The sequence below is a fragment of the Microcebus murinus genome, chromosome 1 (genome assembly GCF_040939455.1).
Source record: "Microcebus murinus isolate Inina chromosome 1, M.murinus_Inina_mat1.0, whole genome shotgun sequence".
Classification (NCBI taxonomy): domain Eukaryota; kingdom Metazoa; phylum Chordata; class Mammalia; order Primates; family Cheirogaleidae; genus Microcebus; species Microcebus murinus.
The window spans coordinates 5302552-5324134 of NC_134104.1; the positions used below are offsets into that span (position 1 = coordinate 5302552).

The 21583-nt window shown below is 51.0% G+C and overlaps 1 protein-coding gene across 1 annotated transcript in view; it reads right to left on the reverse strand.

Moving 5' to 3' along the window:
• Positions 1-4465: 4465 nt before the first annotated feature.
• The window catches only part of PCP4 (Purkinje cell protein 4), a 61309-nt gene continuing 44191 nt past the window's right edge, over positions 4466-21583 (reverse strand). The window contains exon 3 of the mRNA XM_020284741.2: positions 4466-4877. Within this exon, the coding sequence (XP_020140330.1) occupies positions 4750-4877 (128 nt within the window). The 3' untranslated portion in view covers positions 4466-4749. The remainder of the gene's footprint in view (positions 4878-21583) is intronic.

A 21583-nucleotide genomic window follows, 5' to 3' on the forward strand; every position in this document is an offset into this window, starting at 1 on the left:
AGGATTGCTTGAGCCCAGGAATTTGACGTTGCTGTAAGCTAGGCTGATGAAATTTTCTGATTAAATTATAAGAAATGAAGCACAGAGGTAAACCGGATGTAATGCACTGAATGTGTGCCCCTTCAAAATTCATATGGTAAAGCCCTGAACCCCCACGATGATGGTGTTAGCAGGGGACGCCTTTGGGAGGTAATTAGGCTTAGATGAAGTCAAGAGGGTGGGGCCCCCATGATGGGGTCAGTGCCCTGATAAGAAGAAGAAGACAAGACACCAGAGTTCCCACTCTCTCTGCCACGTGGGGACACAGCAGCAAGGTGGTTGGTCATCCGCACCCCAGGAAGAGAGCCCTCACCTGGAACCAAGTCTGCCAGCACCTAGACCTTGGACTTCCCGGGCTCCAGAACCGTGAGAAACAAAATTCTATTGCTTAAGCCACCCAGCCTATGCTATTTCATTGCAGCAGTCCTAGCTGACCAAGGCACTGCACATCACAGAGTGGCCAAGAGACCCTGCCTCCATCACCTATGATTAGAGTTGGGATGAAGTGAAGTCTCCTAACTATGACATTACTGTGAGCCCTCACCTTAAACACAAATCCTAAATAAGCTCTAACCCTAAACTCTTTCCCCCTGCCCAGGCTCCCCTTACAATTATACTAATTTATCTAGGTTAATATTAATGTTAATCTGTGCCTTCAAAAGTACAATAAGAGGCCCACAGAACTTAAGAAAATATAATCGTATGTATTTAAAATCAATCGGTTCAAAATAGATGACCTATGCAAATGACCACCTCATGAAACGGTCTGTCATTGTCACTGTTGCAGCTGAAATAATGCCCAAGCCTCCCTCAATACACGAGGATGAATTATAAGAAAAACACAAGGAAAAACAAGAAAGAAATTAAAAGTAGTGGAAAAGAAGAGACAAAATTATTATTTGCAGATGGTAAGACTGTCTACCTGGAAATCCAAAAATATCTACTGAGAAATGATCAGGTATTCTGTAGTTCAGTAAGATGAATAGTTAACAGAGTTAAATATGCAGAAATCAGTAGTTCTCTTAGATAACGGCAAAAACAACTGGAGAACACTTTGGAAAAAGACTCTACTCAGAAGGACAACAAAAACTATGAAATACCTGGAAATAGAACAAAAAGAAATGTGCAAGTCCTATATGAAGACAACTATAAAACTTTACTGAACATCATAAAATGCTATAAAGACAATATTATAAAGACATCAATTCTTCCCCACTGTGCCCCAGTTTATTTATAAATCTAATGTAATTCTGCCTGCCTCTGGCATTCTATTCTTTTCTTGGGTGTCTTGGATGCTCTATTCTTGGATATCTGTGAGACCTGAATAATTCTCTCTCGTTTTTAGCTAGCGTAAGTGGGTTTCTGTTCATTGCAACCAAATGACTGACTCAACCCTGGCTTCCCCTGCGTCTCTCCCAGGCCCGTGCATCTTGGGTCTCATACCTCTCCTGCATCTGCCTCCAGCTCTTCCCAAACAAGCCGTTGCAGCTTCTTGCAAAGTTTTTTTAAAGCTTTGCAGCTTCAACTTGTCACAATATCAACTTCAACTCCAAGACAACATCTCCCTCCTGTTCTGGCTCAGTTCCCACGACGATGAGCCCAGACTCACAAGAGAAAGACCCTGCCTGGCTGAGCCCACCCCTGGGCCAGTTGGGCCACTCCCCTGGGCCAACCCCTTGCAGCCAAGAGAAGCAGAGTCCCGTGGCTTGGGGGGAGTCAGGAAAAAGGGTGTTGGTACCTAAGGCCAGGAGTGACTCTCTTCACCGCACTGGTCTGTCAATAACAGCAGCTTCCATTTGTCAGACAGCTGCAACGAGCCAGGCACTCATGCATTTGACTTCAGTTCAAACTTCCAACGTTCTGCCAGCCACCTTGCCAAGTAGACTTAGTTATCAGTTCAAAGTTAAGGAAACTGGCTACTTGAGGAAGGCAACTTCTCTGTGGTCACTTGCCCATCCTATAGTCAAAGAGGAATCCAGCTCTGAGTCTCGAGAGCTTGGGGCCTTGCCTCCTGGGCTCCCCAAGTGCAGGGAGCAGAGCCACACCCCCAGGTGGCAGTGTGCAGACACTCCAGCCTCCGAGACTGCCAAGCGGAGCGTGTCCTCCTCGAGGCTCCTGTCCAGGCACGTCGTCACCCCCAGCCCTTACTTACCCGGGAACTCCTCTCATCCTTCGGTGCCCTGGCGAGGGTGGCAGTGCCTGGGGGATGCCCGAGTGACCCTCCACGCGGCCCTGCCCTGCCACAGCGCCTCACTCTGCCCCTCCATCCATTCCGGCTTCTGTGTGTCTGTGTCTCTCCCCCACCCCCACCTGCCGGCCACTCCATGAGGACTGTCCTGCTTTGTGCCACAGCGCCAAGTCTGCACACAGTAGGAGTTTAATAAAGGTGAGTCCAGTGAAATTGGATCGGTGATGCTCCACATTGCTGCCACCTGTGTCGCATGGCCCTCTAAGCCTGCAGCTGCAAGAACTCCTCATTCCCCTGGCTCTGTGAGGCCACGGGCTCAACGTGCCCGATTCCTACACTGAGGGGGTACGCTGGGGATCCCCCCTTGCTTTCATCTGAGTTCTAGACTCTCATGAGTCCACCTGGGAAGTCAACGATGAAATTCATCCGTGTGGCTCAAAGTGAGCTAGTTACACCCTTGTCCTGTGATTGGGACTAGAGAGGCATATCACAGTCATTGAGGGGCCTCTCCAAATGCCACAGCCCCCACCCCACTCTCATCCTTCTGCCCCCAACAGGCCACTGTCACTGTTGAAGGAGTGTTTCCAGTCCCTCGACCCTCTGCTTTGCAAGGGAGCACTCTTGTTACAAGCCAGGTTAGCTCCCAGAGGCCGGGGCAGGGCAAGCCCCAGCAAGGGTACACCCAGCAGGGAGAGCCCCCTAACTTGCTTTATGTGAATTAGAGGACAAGGGGACAATGGGGGTGCTTGGAGGACAAGGTGTGGAGGAATTAAAATGAACTATGTAAGTGTTCGTTTTGTTCCTGGCTTGCTTTAGTAGCTTCGGGAAACTCCAAAGAAGGCTACGCCACAGCCCATCTGATTTTCATGGTATTTGTATCCCCAGTGTCTCAGCAAGATTTTCCCGGGGTGTCCCTTTAACCTGTGGTCCCCATTTCAGCAGGGACCACAGCACCGGGAGCTTCTGGGAGGCCTGTCTGGCTGTCGGGGCCAGAGCGAGCCTACTTAGCTCTCCGCGGATTGGAAATCGGAGAGGGAAATCGGAGGGCCCCGCAGAAGGACCCCGATGTTTTCCTGTGCCTGACAGCTGCAGAGGATCACCTGGCAGGAGGGATTTCCTTACGATAGATGATGTGTGCATTTTCAGAGGGATTTTTTTATAACAGCGAATCTCCAAGTGTGCTGATCTTTCTTGATCTCTGCCATCGTGGAAGGAACGGGGCCCTGCCAAAGGAACAGTGTCACACCCACCCCAGTCACTCCCACCACACCTCCCATGTGCACACCCAGGCGTGTGTGTGTGCTCGTGCACACAGCAGCATCCCTTCCTCCTCCTCCCATGGTCCTCACGCTGCACCTGGTCCCGTGTTAAGGAGCCGGCAAAGGGAAGGAATGTGACATATACATGGTGCTGCCATGGAGCATCTCGGGATGTCAAAGAGATGTGGCGTCCACAACAGGTTCTCACGTGGCAGAGCTCAGACGAAAGCCACAATGTGACCCAGGGGCTGGGGGCCTCCACCACGTGCGGCCCCAAGGCAGGCACACACCCCACCCACCCACCTGGCTCCTGACTCAGTGGCATGGTCCTCCCCATGTGATGGACTTCTCTCCTCGCTGTCTGCAAAACGACTTTGGGGTGTGCAGAGCTATTCCCCCTCGAGGTTTGCAGGGGAGGAGATGGGGTGAGAGCTTTCTCCGAATTGCAGGCTTCAGTAAGTAACCCTAAAAGGCAGCAAAGCACAGTGTGGGGCACAGAAGAGGGGGAGCCTGGGGAGGGCGCCCTCCCTGGGGCTACACAGGTGCAGGGGACCTCAGGCAGGCGGCAGAATGGCCCCCGACAGGTGGCAGTCCCCTTTGGAGATGGGAAATGGCCCTGCTGAGCAAATCTGGGGGCGCTGCAAACCCAGAGACCTGGCCCTCCCCCGCTTCATTCACCTGGATCAGTCACGATTCCCCAGGGAAACTTCTGACTCTTCGGCTCCCCGGGATGCAGGGTTCTACTCCCATGATAAGAAGAAAGTACACTGCCGTCCACAGTCGGCACTCAGCACTCGCCAAATGAGCCCCGCACGGCTGAGAATGGATCGCTCTCTCTCAGCACGAAGGCTCCTAACAGAAGGCTCCGCATCACATCTCTAAGGCTTAGGGAGAAAATAGACCTCGGGTTTCCAGTCAACCTCTAACACTGCAACCTCCCAGATTCACAGAAAGAAAGAGGCCAAGACAGACACTTAAATCACTCGTCTTAACTCCATTTTATTACAACGTCGGGGAAAATAGTTGCAGGAGGAATGATAATGGAGAGGAACATAGAGATTAAGCTACTCACAACTTCATCCCGTCTACACCTTCCTAGCAGGGTATAAATAGCACAGGTTTCTGTACATGCATTGTAGGTTTGCCGTGCACGCGTGTGTCGTGTGAGGGTGACTTCTCTCTAGGGCGTTGTGTTCTCGTAATTTCTTGACAGATGATGGTCGAGCTCGGTGTCTTCTGGAGGGCTAGGAAGGGGCTCTCCCGCTAGGACTGAGACCCTGCCTTTTTCTTCTGGAATTTTCTGAACTGAGACTGAATGGCCACCGCGGCGCGTTCTGTCTCTGGCGCGTCCATGTCGATGTCGAACTCCTCCTGGACCTTCTTCTGCCCATCTGCAGCGAGAAACACACAGACACAAGGCGGTCACCGGGCTGAAAACACAAAGCGGGCAGAGCAGTGGGTAAGGGGAGCCGGCCGGGGGCTTCGCTGCAGCCCCAGGACAAGCGCACGGCTGCAGAGTGAAACCCAGCGACTGCGAAACTCAAGGACACCGTCTCGACACTCCATATATTTTCTGCACGTGATTTTCTGTTCCAAATGGGCACCGTCTGCGTACTTAACCGTGCTGTTACTTTTCCCTGCTATCTCGTGTAGGTAAAAGTTAGATGTTGCTGCAAGTATCGACCCTACAGCAGTGATATCCACAACAGCTCAGGGCTAAAAAATAGTAACGTGCTGGGTTTCTGTGTGTTCTTCTATCACCTGTGACATTTGCCTATGGTGATCGGCCTGCAGTTCCTGTCATCGACAAGGCCGAATGTCACCACCTGACCCTCACAGTCAGGCTGAACTTTCACAGATTTTACATTTTGTCACTATGGGGTAGGCTCAGCAATTTGTTTGCTGCCCCAAAAGAATTTAACTAATTCACACTGGAATCATCATTGAAAACAGTGTGTCAGCCAGAGAGAAGTAACAGCTGGGGCTGGTCGTCCCTTTGTGCTGTGTACCTCACTAAGCACTGGTCAGTGTGCAGCCAAGTAGTAAAAACAAATACATGAATAAAATGCTCCCGTCATAAAAAGGAAAGGGCTGGGCGTGGTGGCTCGTGCCTGTAATCCTAGCACTCTGAGAGGCTGAGTCAGGAGGATCGATAGAGCTCAGGAGTTCGAGACCAGCCTGAGCAAGAGTGAGACCATGTCTCTACTATAAATAGAAAGAAATTAGCCAAACAACTAAAAAGAGGGAAAAAAAAAATCAGCCGGGCATGGTGGCACATCCCTGTAGTCCCAGCTACCCGGGAGGCTGAGGCAGGAGGATTGTTTGAGCCCAGGAGTTTGAGATTGCTGTGAGCTAGGCTGACATCACGTCACTCTAGCCCAGGCAAGAGAGTGAGACTCTGTCTCAAAAAAAAAAAGAGAGAGAAAAAGCTTTTAAAATTCTCCAGTCCATTGAAGACCGAACATCAGAATCATCAAAGGCATCTATTTTCCTTTTCTTTCCTTTTTAAATGCAGTCACTGGGGCCCCACCCCAGACTCAGGCCCCTCCGTGCCAGCCCCAGTGGGCAGGGTGTTCCTGACAGCGAGATCGAGTTAGGGACATCGGCCTTCCTGGGGGGCGGGGAGTGGGGGAGGCCAGACAGCTACACTCCTTACAAAGGCCCTCAGGTGCAGCCGGAGTTGAGATCCAACTCCCTGTCTGCAGGTGAAGTGACAAATAAGCCCCTGGAGCCAGCTCAGGCCAGAACTGGGGACAGGCCCCGCCTCTCCTGGGACCCAGGCCAAGGACCTCACTGCCACCCTGGGCTTGCACCTGGTGCAGAGGAGGCCGGCCATGCCAGGGGCTCATCCAGCTGGGGGACAGGAGAATCGGGGGCAGTGGAGTCAGGAGAAAAAGCCCTAGCCAGGGAGCAGGGAGTGGGCTCTCTTCCCGCCTGTCACCAGGCAGCCTGAGTTCATCGTCCAACCTAGACATGGTCCATCCGCCGCCTCTCCCAGTGACCTTGCACAGTAGCGCTCGGGCTCCGGCTCCAGCGCAGGGAGTGGAAGACGCTGGGGTTACTTGCAGTGAGGCAGCTGTTCTCTCTGCTTGCTCACTCATCACTCCCCTCCTCCCCCCCTCCCTCTGACCTGCCTTAGATGATTGATAGGTAGGTGACAGATAGATACATAAGTAGATAGATGGAGTGATGGTTAGATAGGTGGGAATCAGCACTTATTCCAGATGCACCTCGCTGTGTGACATGTCCTCTGCAGATCCTTAAGCAAACTCCTCTCACTTTTCCTAGAGACTAAGCAGGTTCCACCCGAGCCCTCCAATCACACCGTCACCGAGGAGGAGGGGACGCTGGCTTTGCCTTCTCAAGCCTTGTTGAGCTGATGGGGCCGTGACCTAAATCAAAGAATTGTTTTCTTCCATCTGGGATTTGCTGCAGGTGCATTCACAAGCAGAGATTTGGGAGGCACCAGTGTTCAGGGAGTACTTGGGGGGGGGGGCGTCCTTTTCAATCCCTGAGAGCCCAGAGGATACAGAGACAAAAGGAGCTGCTTCCTCATGCCCTCGGTCCCCATCCACGCTCTGGTCTCCTTGCAGGAGCCCTTCCTCAGGGCATACCAAGGCATAGGAGAACTGGGAGGGGTAGGAGTTGCCTGCAGCTCAAGTGGATGCTTTACAAATGCTTAATTAACATTATCACACACGAGCCTGGACCTAGGGGGTAAGTGTAGAGCAAACCTGAAATGCGAATGGCCCCACTGCTCGTGCTAATAGCCACAGACCCTTTAGTGCCAATAACACCTGCAGTTAGGTAGCAACCACGGCACTAGGAATTGTCATTTTTCGCAAGATGGTTTGCGGCTCCGGATTCTTTCACTCCCAGAGGGATCTTTGCATCGACTGTATAGCGATCGCAAAGGGGAAAAATTCACCCTGATTCACACTAGGATGGGAGGTTTCTCTTTCAGATTTAAGATGTTGCTGCAGCCTGCAGTTTCTGAAAGGCCTGATTCATCTTTTCCCTTTCACGATCATGGGAGAGAGCAGCAATGGTTTTTTTTTTTGTGAAATGATAAATGAAGGCACAGAAAATTATGTATATTCAGGGAATACATAATGAGAGTAAGGACAGGTCATAAAAATCAATTACATATTAACATAATCATCGTCTCTTAAACTAATCTCGCCAGAAGTGATCTATCTATTCCTCCCTCGTTTGAGAAATATTACAGTGTTCAAGAAAGAAACCACTGATATTAAAGGAATGGCTACTTTCTGTTTACTTTCGGGGATGTAGGTCTGCCGCTGTTACAGGGGTGGCAGAGGGCTCCTCCCACGGAGCCAGCAGGATCATGTGTGGCAGAGCGGGAGGGACAGCTAAGCAGATCCCATGGCACAGGGCTCAGTGCAAATGAGCTAAGGGACTGGAGACGGCTCAGTGTGGCACTGGGAGCCAGGGAAGCCAGCGCTGAACACTCAGACTCAGCAGGTGCGCAGGGACGCAGGAGGAGAGTCTGGGGAGGGACCACCGCCAGGCACTCGCCCCCAGAGCCACTCTTCAGAGCCTTAGAGCCTGCAAGGTTCCCCGGGAATGACCCCAGGGACAGTGACAAGGGCACAGGTCCAGGTGGCCCCATCGCTCCAGGGCAGAGGTACGGGGCCACCGGCAGTGCGAGGGTGGCCGTTTCTGCTGCTGACACCCAGAGGGAACCCTGGGCCTTGCCTGCAGGGGGGTCCGGAGGGTTCCGGGAGGGCAGAGTCCCTGAACATGTACCCCAACAGGGCACACCCACCCTCAGCCTGCATTGGGGTATTCACGGAGCAATCACACCCGTTACCCTATTTCCCTCTGTCCTTGTCCTCACTGTCCCCTAGTGGAGTGTGAGCTCTGCGGGGGCAGGGACTTTGTCTGCCCATCTAGCAGCTGGCTCAGGGCCCAGCACATAGTAGGTGTTCAATTAAATCCATGAACTAACAAGGCAGCAGGTGAGCACCCACTCTCACCTGGAGGACTAGACAAATACGTTACCCCATGCAGAGACCCCTGAATTCCGCCCTGTGGGTGTTCCTCGCCCTCACTTCCCACCGTTGTCAGACGACAGCGTGGACAGGAGGGAAGACGCCACACCTGAGAGTGACGTCAGGAGCCGTTGCGTGACGGGGCAGGCGCTCAGGAAGCGGTCGGGCTCGGGTGGAGACAGGAGTGACATGGGCTCCGGTGTTCAGAGGCCCTCAGGGAGGCACCGATGTGGCCCTCCCCACCGAGCCCAGGGCCATGACGATGACAGGGGGAGCCTGTGGGGACCCCGCAGAGCTGGAGAACCCTGGGCGGGTGCAGGCTGCTGAGCAATCCCACCGACACGGGCTATCACCCCAGGGAGCCCCAGCAATGCCTCGCCGGACACCTGCCACCAACACCTGGCCAGGGAGTAGACGAAACACAGCCCCACGTCCCCAGCCCAGAGCCCTGGGCTGACTCCTCCTAACACTGAGGTCTGAGGTCCCCCCCGCACCAAATTAGGCAACCTGGGGAAGCCGGGGCATGGTGTCCAGGTGACAGCCGCACCTGGGGGTTATCCCCAACTGCTCTGCAACTTGGGAAGGGTCCCCTGCTTCTCCGGTGTTCGGTTTCCTTACCTACCCAATGGGGAAGTAAAATCCTTTTCTGAAAAGCCTGTTTTATTAATACCTGGCTCCCAGCGTGACGTGAAGGTCAACGCCTCATGGCAGGTTAAGCCCCAGGCCGAACCCTCTCGGGCAGGACGTGGCCAGAGCTGCAAGCTGGGCTGGGGGGGGGGGGATAACGTGGTTCCCCGGCCTCGGGGTCCCCGCGCCTGCTCAGTGGTGGGAGTCACGGGGTCACTGGGCCCTAATCCAGGGAGGAGGGGGAACTTTCCATCATGGCCGGCTGCACGGCCCACGTGGGCAGCTGCTTTTGCCGGCTGGTCACGGCCACGACCCCAGCTCAGCAACACGAGGCGTGGAAAATGCACTTGGAATGGCCAGTGCAGTTCACGGCTCACAAGTTCCAGGAATGCAAAGCTTGAACAGTGCAGAAGAGTGTCCCTGTCCCCATAGCTAGAGGGGCACGGCCATGCCAGGGACCTTTGCACAGCTGCTTTGCCCAGGAGAGAGTGGTTCTTCTAAACTAGTGAAAGCCATAAAACCTGTGTCATTGTCGTTTCCAGACTGCAGTACAACCATTTCTCTTATATTTCCATCTGTTCCTTCATAAAGATGTCTGAGGGTTTATGTCTGGGCTGGGTGGCCTCTCCCCGACATTTTTATGTAGGATTCTGCTGCCTGAATTGAAAGAACACATTGGCCACCTGGTCCCGATGGTGCCCTTTGTCAGTCTGAGCAAGCAGCGTGTTAAACCAAACTGAATTTGGCCTGAGGATGGCTTGATACGTGAGTTCTTACCCAACGAACGGCAACCTTAGCACGAAAACTAACCAGAAGTGAAACTTAGGAGCCCTGCGCAAGAACATGCCAGCGACAAACAGCTGGGTCTCCGTCAATCACGGCAGCCACCTCTGTCAGTTGCGGGCGAACACCTGAATTCAAACAGGACGAAGTGGCGGCCACACCCAGTCAAGCTGTCTCTGTACCTCACTGCCGTCCTCTGTCTATACCCACCACCTGCAGGCTGGAGTTCTTAGAACCGGTTCCAGTTCTGGGGGAGGGTGCTGCCCAATTCTCAAATCGTTCTTTGCTAAATTTGACTTATCCAAGTGTTTTACTTTTAACAAAAATGTTTCACCAGGCTGGGCGCAGTAGGTGGCTCACGCCTGTAATCCTAGCACTTTGGGAGGCCGAGGTGGGTGGATTGCTCAAGGTCAGGAGTTCAAAACCAGCCTGAGCAAGAGCGAGACCCCGTCTCTACTATAAATAGAAAGAAATTAATTGGCCAACTAATATATATAGAAAAATTTAGCTGGGCATGGTGGTGCATGCCTATAGTCCCAGCTACTCGGGAGGCTGAGGCAGAAAGATATCTTGAGCCCAGGAGATTGAGGTTGCTGTGAGCTAGGCTGACGCCATGGCACTCACTCTAGCCTGGGCAACAAAGCAAGACTCTGTCTCAAAAAAAAAAAAAAATGTTTCACCAAAACCCCTGGCAAACCATCCAGGACGATGCAGTAATTACTTGTGTCTGTCGGGTTCTGGAACTCGATCGTTTTCCCCTGTGCATAGACACTCTGAAATCCCCCCGCCGACCATGAGGACAGTGAAGAGGACATTCGTGCCAGTGAGCCGGTTTGGTGTATGAAGATGACGAGTCCAGAGCCACCGGAGGATGAAGGGAAACCGGCTGCTGGGCCATCACAGCTCAAAGCAGCCCCCATAACTGCAGCGTCCGGGGTGCCTGGGTGGGCCGGGACCCCCCAAAAGCCCTTTGGACTTCACCCGACTGTGCCAACTCTATCACCTAGAAGACTCATCTCGAAGTCTACCTGGCTGGGAAGTTGACATGCACTGCTACATCACGTATCTATTATCCACCCGTCGACCTAGCTTCCTGTTTATTGTCCATCGACTGTGATCCTGTGTGGGCTCGCACTCTCTCTCTCTCCCTCCCTCCAAAGAACACGGCTACAAGCAACGTCCCCAAGCAGCGAGGCTTCTCCCCTGAGCAGAAACTTCATAAACCCGCAGGGCCTGACACAGAGCTCTGCCAGTGGCCCCGGCATAATGGAGAAATGACGCTTCCTGAGGCTTGGATGTCCCCCGATTCAGTTCTGCCATGACCTCCCCTGGGACCCAACACGGTGCCATTCAGGTTTCTGCTTTGCATTAATCTATTTCTTACGCTACCTTCCTGAAATACAGCCTTTTCCTTACAGAAACTGGGACAGAAAGTGGCCTCTGCTATTGTGTGCTTTATAATGTCATAGGACAAACCTTCAGATGGCCCATCTTAAAGAGGGAATTGTAATAAGAAGCGCTCTTCATTGAGCATGAAATAGATCCTCCCTCGTATACTTAAGTGAATTTTCTTTTACAGATCATTTGATGGGCAAATGTAAGGTAGAGAATCATAAATATAAAAGTAATGAATGCTACCAGCTGAAGGGAATCCCAATCCCAAATGAATATTACCAGTCCCTGATGTTGTCATGAAAATCCAAAGGGTAGAAAAGTGGTTTGAGATATTAATACTAAAATTCGGCCGGGCATGGTGGCTCACGCCTGTAATCCCAGCACTCTGGGAGGCCCAGGAGGGAGGATCATTTGAGCTCAGGAGTTCCAGACCAGCCTGAGCAAGAGTGAGACCCCCATTTTTACTAAAAATAGAAAGAAATTAGCTGGACAGCTAAAAATATATAGAAAAAATTAGCCAGGCATGGTGGCACATGCCTGTAGTCCCAGCTATTTGGGAGGCTGAGTCAGGAGGATCCCTTGAGCCCAGGAGTTTGAGGCTGCTGTGAGCTAGGCTGACACCACGGCACTCTAGCCCAGGCAACAGAGTGAGACTCTGTCTTAAAAAAAAAATAAAAATAAATAAAATAAAAAATAAAAAAAATAAAAATACTAAAATTCCTGATTATCTATTCTGATAAACACAGAATCCAGTGCTGGAGTGAAGCTTCTCAAACCAGCCTTGCAGCCCATCAGCACATACTTACTGAGCACCAGCATTCATGTGCTCGGGCTGCCATAACAAAACACCACAGACTAGGCGGCTTAAACAACAGAAATTTATGTTTTCGCAGTTCTGGAGGCTGGAAGTTAAGAGATCAAGGTGCTGGCAGGGCTGGTTTCTCCTGAAGCCTCTACATGGCTTGCAGATGGCCACCTTGCTGTGTCCCCATGTGGTGAGGCTCACAGCCCTCGTGTCTCTCCGTGCCCAGATTTCCTCTTTATTAGGACACTAGTCCTATTGGATTAGGACCCGCCCTGATGGCCTGTTTTAACACGAACCACCTCTTTAAAGATGCTGTCTCCAAATACAGCCACACTCTGCGAACCGGAGGTGAGGACTTCCACGTATAAATTCGGCAGGGGAGGGCACAATTCAGCCTGTAAGAGCACTTCCCATAACTTCTGGGGTTTGCAGGCTTTAAAATAGCTTTGTACTCTCTGCTTTGCTTCCCGTCTGCACCCCGTTATGAGACCTTCGGGAAGCGTCCATTGTCCATTTTGCAGGGGCCTTGCCCACGGTCCCTTCGTGAGTACTGGCTGGCAGAATCCAGGTCTTGCTGCAAATCTTGTTTTCACTCTGCACGTTGCACTGCTTCCTGCTGCTTAGATGGAGGCCAAGTGACGGGCTTCCGTATGGACAGCTAATGTGGCTCTGGGGAAAAAACATCTCTTAAACGGCCCAGGTCGAAACGTGTAACACAGTCAACCTGCAACATCTGCTCGCTGGCCGGCGTCTGGGAGAACTCACACCGTGTTCCTTCCCTCGGCAAGTGGCCCGGATCGCCCCGGGCAGCCGGCCACCCCCACGGCCCTGCTGGCAGAAGCAGAGAGGGAAACGCACAGATACACAAGGGGGTCGCGAGATTCCAAAGCAAAGCGAGTGCGCCTGAGTCCGGGCGTCGGGCGGGGCCCCGGCAGGGAGCCCGCAGGGAGGCAGCACGCTCCCAAGGGGAGGCCGGAACCGGGCTGCGAGGAGGGCGGAGGAGCGAGGGCTCCTTGGAGGTGAGAAAACGCACTTTTGGAGAAATTATTCCTCAGCTGTGCGTTCACAATCTAAGTGGCAGACTCCGAATAATTAACATAAATTCCTCCGAAATTAACAGACATGAGAAGTCATCCAGGGCATGACAGAGCTATTCATGGATCCTGCAACAGCCCAGATAGGAGGAACAGTTTGCAAGGAAGCACGGTTCAAAATCCATCATATTAACCCCTATGCGGGGGAAAGGAAATACTAAAGGTGTTCGTTTCCAAGTTTATGACAACGTCAGGTCATTACCTGGAGGTGCTAGCCATAAGTCATGAGCACAGTAGCTTTTAGTTTTAACACACACACACAGACACACACACACGCACGCACGCACACAACACACCACATACACACACCACACAAATCACCCTACACAGACACCACGTGCTACAACACATACCATGTCACACACACACACACCACACATGCATCACACACACAGACACACACACACGCACGCACACACACAACACACCACATACACACACCACACACATCACCCCACACAGACACCACGTGCTACAACACATACCATGTCACACACACACACACCACACATACATCACACACACAGACACACACACAACACACCACATACACACACCACACACATCGCACCACACAGACACCACGAGCTACACATACTATGTCACACACACACACCACACATACAACACATCACATACACACACCACACACATCACACCACAGAGCACACCACACACACATCATAGACACATATACACCCACACACACCACACACAAATCATACACCCTATACACACTGCATACATTATGCCACACACCACACATACATATCACACCACATACACAAACACACATCACACCAGACCCCCTACACCATACAAATGCACACCATGCACAAATACACACTACACACCCATCATACCACACACACAAATACACACTACACACACATCATACCACACACACAAATACACACTACGCACACATCATACCACACACACAAATACACACTACGCACACATCATACCACACACACAAATACACACTACACACACATCATACCACACACACAAATACACACTACACACCCATCATACCACACACACAAATACACACTACACACACATCATACCACACACACAAATACACACTACACACACATCATACCACACACACAAATACACACTACACACACATCATACCACACACACAAATACACACTACACACACATCATACCACACACAAATACACACTACACACACATCATACCACACACAAATACACACTACACACACATCATACCATACACATACACAAATATAGATCATACACACCCCACACACACTCACTCACACAAACACCACACCACACACACTCACACAAACCACATACACCACAGCACATACACTCACACACACTACGCCACACATACATATCACAGACACCTATACGCCCATACCAACACCACACACACACACACACACACACCCCACAAACACACACAGACAGGTAAAGGCGTCCATTTACATATTAATAGCTTTCCATATTTTAAGATTTATTTGATAGAAACAAATCACCTCCCAAGGCCTGATCCCGTGGATCAGAGCTGTGTGCATACGCAGTAAATTGGGATATAATTGTCCTGAGTGGGAGTCTTCCTTCATTAGGAGCCGGAGCACACCGCGTGCTATAAAAGGACCCACATTTTAGCACGCTGTAAAGAAATAACAGTCATTTAACTTCAGTGTGCCTGGCAAATGGGGCATTTTAATGCCAAGGTGCTTAGAGTGTCCTACCTTCTTTCACAGCGTAATATGAACTCTGAGAGAATTAGCATCTGTCGGTTGTGTTGGCCTTGATACAATTAAGCTAATTGGCACAGAGCCCTGCTAGGCTAGGTCCTGTCAGCCAGGGCTCCTCCCCCACACCGGGGCCACCCAGCGGCCCAGGAGGGCCCTGCAGAGGGACCCAAGCCCCTTGCCCTTGGTCCCGGGAAGCCAAAGAGGCGGGTGGGAAAAGCAAGTCAGGATGGGAACGTTTATCCCTCAAATAAAAAGCATCTGGTGTTGGGGAAAAGGTCAATTCCTCCTGAGACAAAAACAATAAAAATGAATTTATGCACCTAGCACATAAGAATGCTGGCAGAGAGAGCATCACATCTTATGAAATGCCAACAAGGAAACAAAGAGAATATGTTCTTTAACAAGCTGGGAACAAGGCCTGCAGCGCTCCGCAGTGTCCTCCCGCCCGGTTCCCGCGCTGGGGTCCCTCCCTCTACACGGGGCGGGGGGTCCCAGCGAGCCCCCTCCCGCTCCTGCCCGCGGGCTCCGGGCCCCGGATTATTGAGCCCGGGGGCGCTGGTGCGGAGAATTGCAATTTTCCAGGTCTTGGCTAAGAGGCTGAGATGAATGGGCCAGGTCAGGCATTAGCAGCGCCAGGCAAGGGGACTTTGGGCATCTACTGTGTTCTCCAAATCAAATAAAAACACAATTCCCGTTTCTCCTGACTCTCCATCTGCCACGCCAGCACCTTCTTTGGTGCTTACAGCTTTTTCCAGGAGAGAGCAATTCTCTTTTGTCCTAAAATAGAGGCACTCTGAAACCCACAATCTTCGCCTGTTCCAACTGGGTTCTGGTTAGCGCAGAGCCTAATTTGGTCAGCAGAAAGGGATGGTTTACTCGTCGCTCTTCCGGGTCATCTATTTCCAATTATTCTGTGTCTCGGGCTCTCACCTAGACGCATCCTTGCTTCTGTAAAGTGACTGCCCAGCCGAGCATTGGGTAATCAAATGAGCACAAATCCGAGGGAATCGATCGCAAAGAATAAGCACTAATGAGATCAAGTCTTCCTCCAAGTTCAGAAAGCCGAGGAAGGGCATTAAAAAAAGAAGACATAAATATCATGGAAAAAACAATGACTTTGCTATTGGAAAGGCAAAATTCACTCCCAGTCTGCTCAGGCTGCTGTAAAACATACCACGCACCCGGACAGCTTTAAAAGCAGAGATACAGCCTCTCTCGGGGTTCTGGAGGCTGGGAGTGGAGGTCGAGGTGTGGGCAGGGCTGGTCCCTCCGAGGCCTCTCTCTGTGGCTTGCAGACGGCACGTTCTCCTGCGTCCTCCCATGCTCGCCCCTCTGAGGGTGCCGGCGTCCTAATCTCCTCTTCTTACAAGGACACCAGTTATGTTGGATTAGGGCCGCTCCGATGACCTCATTTCAATTCATCAATAATTGCCTCTGCAAAGACCCTAATCTCCAAATAGGGTCACATTCTGAAGTCACGAATGTTAGGGCTTCAACATATGGATTTGGGGAGGGGGGTGCACGACTCAGCCCCTAACCCTCGTCAAAATACCTACCTTTTCAAGAAAAAGATAAAGACAGTGGGGTATGACGAGAAACAGCTTGACTAGGACAGCTTGACTCTTGCCTTTGGTAACGTTTGCCTTCCTGGGGTTCAAATCTTTTCCCGGAATTGCTTTTCTCTAGAGATGTTTCCTTGGGACAGAGAGAGTGTGGGCACCGCACGGCCCGATTTGTAAGGTGAGAAGGGCTGTCCCTGGTGCAGGGGCTCTCCGCCCGGGCTGGCAGCGGGCAGCCGGGCTCACTCACTGCCACTCCTTCCGGCTCCCCCGTCTGCCACCGAGGCTGGAAAGCTGGAGGAAGTTGGTTCCCACGTGTCCTGGGCGTGGCAGGCTGCTGCCCGGGGTAGGTCTGGCCAGGCAGGTGCACCGGCAGCATGTGAGAAGGCAGCAGAGAGCGTTGGGGGGTCCAAGCACAGGAGGGTCCCACCTTCTGGCGAGCGCCAAAGCATCGGGCTTCTCTGGGGTGGCTGCAGTGACGTCCCACGGCCCAGCGCCCGGTGCCCTGTGCCAGGCAGCGTTACGAGCAGTCGGGGCTTCTGCTAGAAGGACCCGTCCTGTGGCCAGGTATCTTGCACACCCATCGCTCCTGGCTGGGTGTCATCGGGCCGGGCTCTCTGCCTGCCGGAACTTCTTCAAGGCGCCAACACGCACCAACAAAGCCCTTTGTGCCCAGGGCAGCGGGAGTGGAGTCTGGCGTCTGCCCCACCCCCTCCTGTGGCCATGCCCCGTTTACATCCCGGCCGGGGAGGAGGGGAGTGTCAGGTAAAGAAAAGGGGGGATTCTGTGCTTTTAGGGATCAGATGGGAGCTTCCATGTCCTTGGCATAGAAGACACTTACTGGAGGATAAGTGGAAGGAAGGCGGGTGAATGAGAGCCCCTGGGGGTGAGGAGAGCACCCCAGACATTTCCTTCCACTCTGAGCTCATGGGAAGAACTGAAATTTCTTCCCCGGGGTCAGCAGCTGCCTGCCTTGACTGCCAACCACAGAAAGCCACCGTTGGCCCTTCTTCTTTTTTTTTTTTTTATTTTTATTTTTTTTTATTTTGGCATATTATGGGGGTACAGATTTTAAGGTTTCAATAAATGCCCATTTCCCCCCCTCCCCCCAAAAGTCTGAGTCTCCTTCTTCACTCTCTGACAACGAAAGCCTGCTTTAGGCCAACGGGCCAGAGAACAAATGAATCACCCAACACTTCGGAAAAGCCCTCCCTGCAAGCTAACCAGCCATGCGCACGCTCCTTTCTTTTGCATTGCCTGGTTTTGCCAGGCATCGGATTGCCTTTTGGGGGGTGCTCACTGCCTTCCAGAATTCACTTTTGCCCCTGGTTTCTAACATCCCAACTACCAGATTGAAAGGATTAAACTCTAAAAATTTCACCCCTGTAGAGAATTTCATAAAGTTTCCAGTTTTAAATACAAAGAAAAGTCCAATTCAATCATAATTACAGGACAATTTTTAAGTAGCCTCAAAGGAACATCAATTAGCCTAATTAATGTAAAAACCTGACTTGAACCCATGGAGTTTCTTCTCATTCTCCTCGCCCTGTAACTCTAGGGGGAGTTTGGCTTTGCAGAGGAAGGGTGGACGCAGAGCGAATGGACCGCATGCCAGAAAGTGGCCAACGCTGCTTTCAAAACTCGGGACTTTGGGCCTTTTTCCCTCCCCTGTGTTCTCTGCGGCGGCACTGCCTGATTTAAAATGCCTTTCTCTGGCCGGGCACGGTGGCTCACACCTGTAATCCTAGCACTCTGGGAGGCTGAGGCAGGAGGATCGGTCGAGGTCAGGAGTTTGAAACCAGCCTGAGCAAGAGAGAGACCCCCATCTCTACTAAAAATAGAAAGAAATTAATTGGCCAACTAAAAATATACATTAAAAAATTAGCTGGGCATGGTGGCGCATGCCTGTAGTCCCAGCTACTCGGGAGGCTGAGGCAGGAGGATCGCTTGAGCCCAGGAGTTTGAGGTTGCTGTGAGCTAGGCTGATCCCATGGCACTCTAGGCTAGGCAACAGAGTGAGACTCTGTCTCTAAATAAATAAAATGCCTTTCTCTGGCAGCATGTGGGTGTCTGGCTTCCTCCCTGGCACGTGTTGCTGTGGCCTCCTCGGCCCTGGCTGTCAACCACGCCGCTGGACCGTGCAGTCACAGGACACCTGGTCACTCTGGCTCTTCGGCCCTGGGTGTCTAACCCCGGCCGGCAGGTGTTTTCCTGTGCGGATTTGCAGGGATTAAGAGCTTTCCTAAACGCACGACACTGTTTGGTAAATGGTCTGTTGTGTATGGCGTTTGGCGTTGGGTACAAACCTCTGATTGGCACCTCCAAAGGGGATCTGTGAAGCAAAGCCAGGGCCCCAAGTCTACCTCGGACCAGCCGCAGCCAAGCTGACGAATGCCCGTTACTGCTCAAAATCTCAAAGCCAGGACTGCCGCCAGCCTTGACTGTCCACTCACCACGCATCGTGCACTTTGTTTCCCTCTCCACACTCCACACTCTTTTCTGTGTGGACAGAAAACAGAGGAGCAGAAACAGACATCCTCATGCGCACCTCTGGCTTCCCATGTTTCAGAACACCCTGCGATCGTTTCAGCATGACCAAGCATTCTGTGTCGCCGTGTCCTAAGGGCAGGGAGGGGTGCTGCCCAGAGGTGTGTGCCTGTGTGCATCCATGTGCATTTATGGATAAACAAAGATGTGTGCTCAGCCCCCAAAACAGCCGGCCAGTGGCAGTTAAAACTTTACACACTCTGGTTACCTGATCAACAGCCACAGCCCTCTGCATCCATTCTCTTGGTATGTTCAGAGGGAAAACATATGACTTCTATTGGGTTTTTTAAATAGCACTATCTTAAGCGCCCATGGCCAAGCACTTGCTGATTTGTTGGAAACAGCTACCATGTTTCCCCGAAAATAGGACCTATCCACAATATAAGCCCTAGCAGGATTTCTAAGCATTTGTACAATAGAAGCCCTACCCGGAAAATAAGCCCTAGTGATGGGCGTGGCTATGCAGTGTATCTGCACAACCCATGCATTTTGTCTTGGAGCGGTAAAGAAGACGAGCAGCCCTTGTCATCTGCCCCATCGTGACAGCTACTATCGCAGAGGTGACCAGAAAGGTGCAGACAGCCCCACCAAGAAGGTCAGCTCCCCCTGTCAGGTCCCAGCCATCCTGTGCGTGCTGCAAGCTGAGGCTTTGAGGGGAAAATAACACATCCCCTGAGAATAAGCCCTAGGGTGTCTTCTTGAGGAAAAATAAATATAAGACCCTGTCTTGTTTTCAGGGGAAGCATGGTATTTAGAGATGGGTCATCATAAGCCTTGGGTCTTCCTCCCAGGAAGATGGGCTCACATATTTATAAAACAAGAATAAAATTAAATGTCCAAGAAGGAATAAAATTTTGTGATATTCTGGACTAGTAGCTGAACTACCTGGACTCGAAGAGATGATTAACTAAGAACAGAGCTGGATTTTAATTTTAAGCAGCAAATAATAACGTGGTGACAACCAATCCCAAAAGCAAATGGAAGGAGTCCCTGGTCGTGTAGCTCCAGCCTTCTGTCCCGCAGGTGCAGGTGGATGAATACCTGGCCAGGATCCAGATGTGGGCTACTTAAATGACCGTTTAACCAAGACCTTTTTTTATGTAACACTGTGACAAGAGAGCAAGGTCCCTGTCCTCTGTGGGGGCCATCCAAGCCTCCCCATCCCAAAAGTCCTTACAGACCAAAAAAAAAAAAAAAAAAAAAGTGGAGTATTTTTTCATTTCTTTCAAGAATTCCAAAGACAGAAAGAAATTTCCAGTGTCAGGTGACATGATTGAAAATTATTCGGATTCGAAGTAGTTAAAAAAAATAATGTTTTTCGGAGGACTAACATTGAAATATCACCCCTTGAAGCAGTCTAATTACCCACAGAGGTAGTCGAGACATTTCTGTCTAGAGAAAAAAATTTAAGCAGTGATAAAATATCCATTTTTGGCGGCAGTAGCTCAAGAGAGCATTAACAGAGGCTGATGTCAAGAAACTGATGGGGAAACCAATTTAGATAGAGCGTTAGAATAAAAAAAAAAGTGTCTAACATCAGTCTATTAGAGAAGGGAAACATCTCCCAGGGGCGGTACCATCTGACCTTTTCTGAAGTCATTTTCAGCTGAACCAGGGAAATATACGACAGGGAGTTATATTTCCCCGGCTGTGAATGGCCCGGGTGAACTAATAGGCTGTTTCCAGCTCAGATATGTAATTGGCAAGATTTTATAGTTTTTGTCCAAGCTTTGAGACGTGTGAGCAGAATAAGACTGAACATCTTAGCTGCAGGTAGCTTATCATGCCTTCTAAGTCTCTGTCCTATTCTCCCGCAAACTAATCTGGTTTATAATTTCAAAATTACACTTGGACTCCTCTGCACGTGCCATAATATAAGGTGCCAGTAGGGTCGATTTATAGAAAAAGTGATGATTTTTAAAGAAGTAGCCGTAACTCAATATTCCATTGCCATGGGCTGGAGAGAGACTACCTAGGCAACCTTCAGGCACATTTTCAACAGTGCTTCTTAGCATTGCCTCCACCCAAAAGTGAAATGGTTACGAAGTTTCCGAAGAAAACTGAAATATCTTCTGCTTGCAAAATTGCAGTCACAATTTAATTTCAGGGGTACCAACTGCTGCCAAAAGAAGGCACCTTCTTCTCTTGTGTTTCTATGATGGGTGGAGCATTGCTGTCTACACTCGCACTCACCTGTGGGCCAGTCCCTGGCCCAGCCACCTCCTTGCAAAGCTGAGTGTGCATTACGGGAATGTCCAGGAAGTAAGCTCCGTTTCCGTGTTTTGCAGTCAGCTAGCTGGAAATGCAGGTTTTCCAGATAAAAAAGACTGAATTTTCCCATTTTCACCCATTTGGTTGAAATCATTATTTCAAAAAAATAACCATTTGTTATCATGTGCTCACAGCCAGTGACAATCCTAATTCAGATGCTGTCCATTGTACCTTCTTTCCCCTCCACAGCCTCCACCAAGAAAAATCGTCTTGTGTCTCCTCTGGACTCATGGGCAATATTTCTTTGACATGTACAG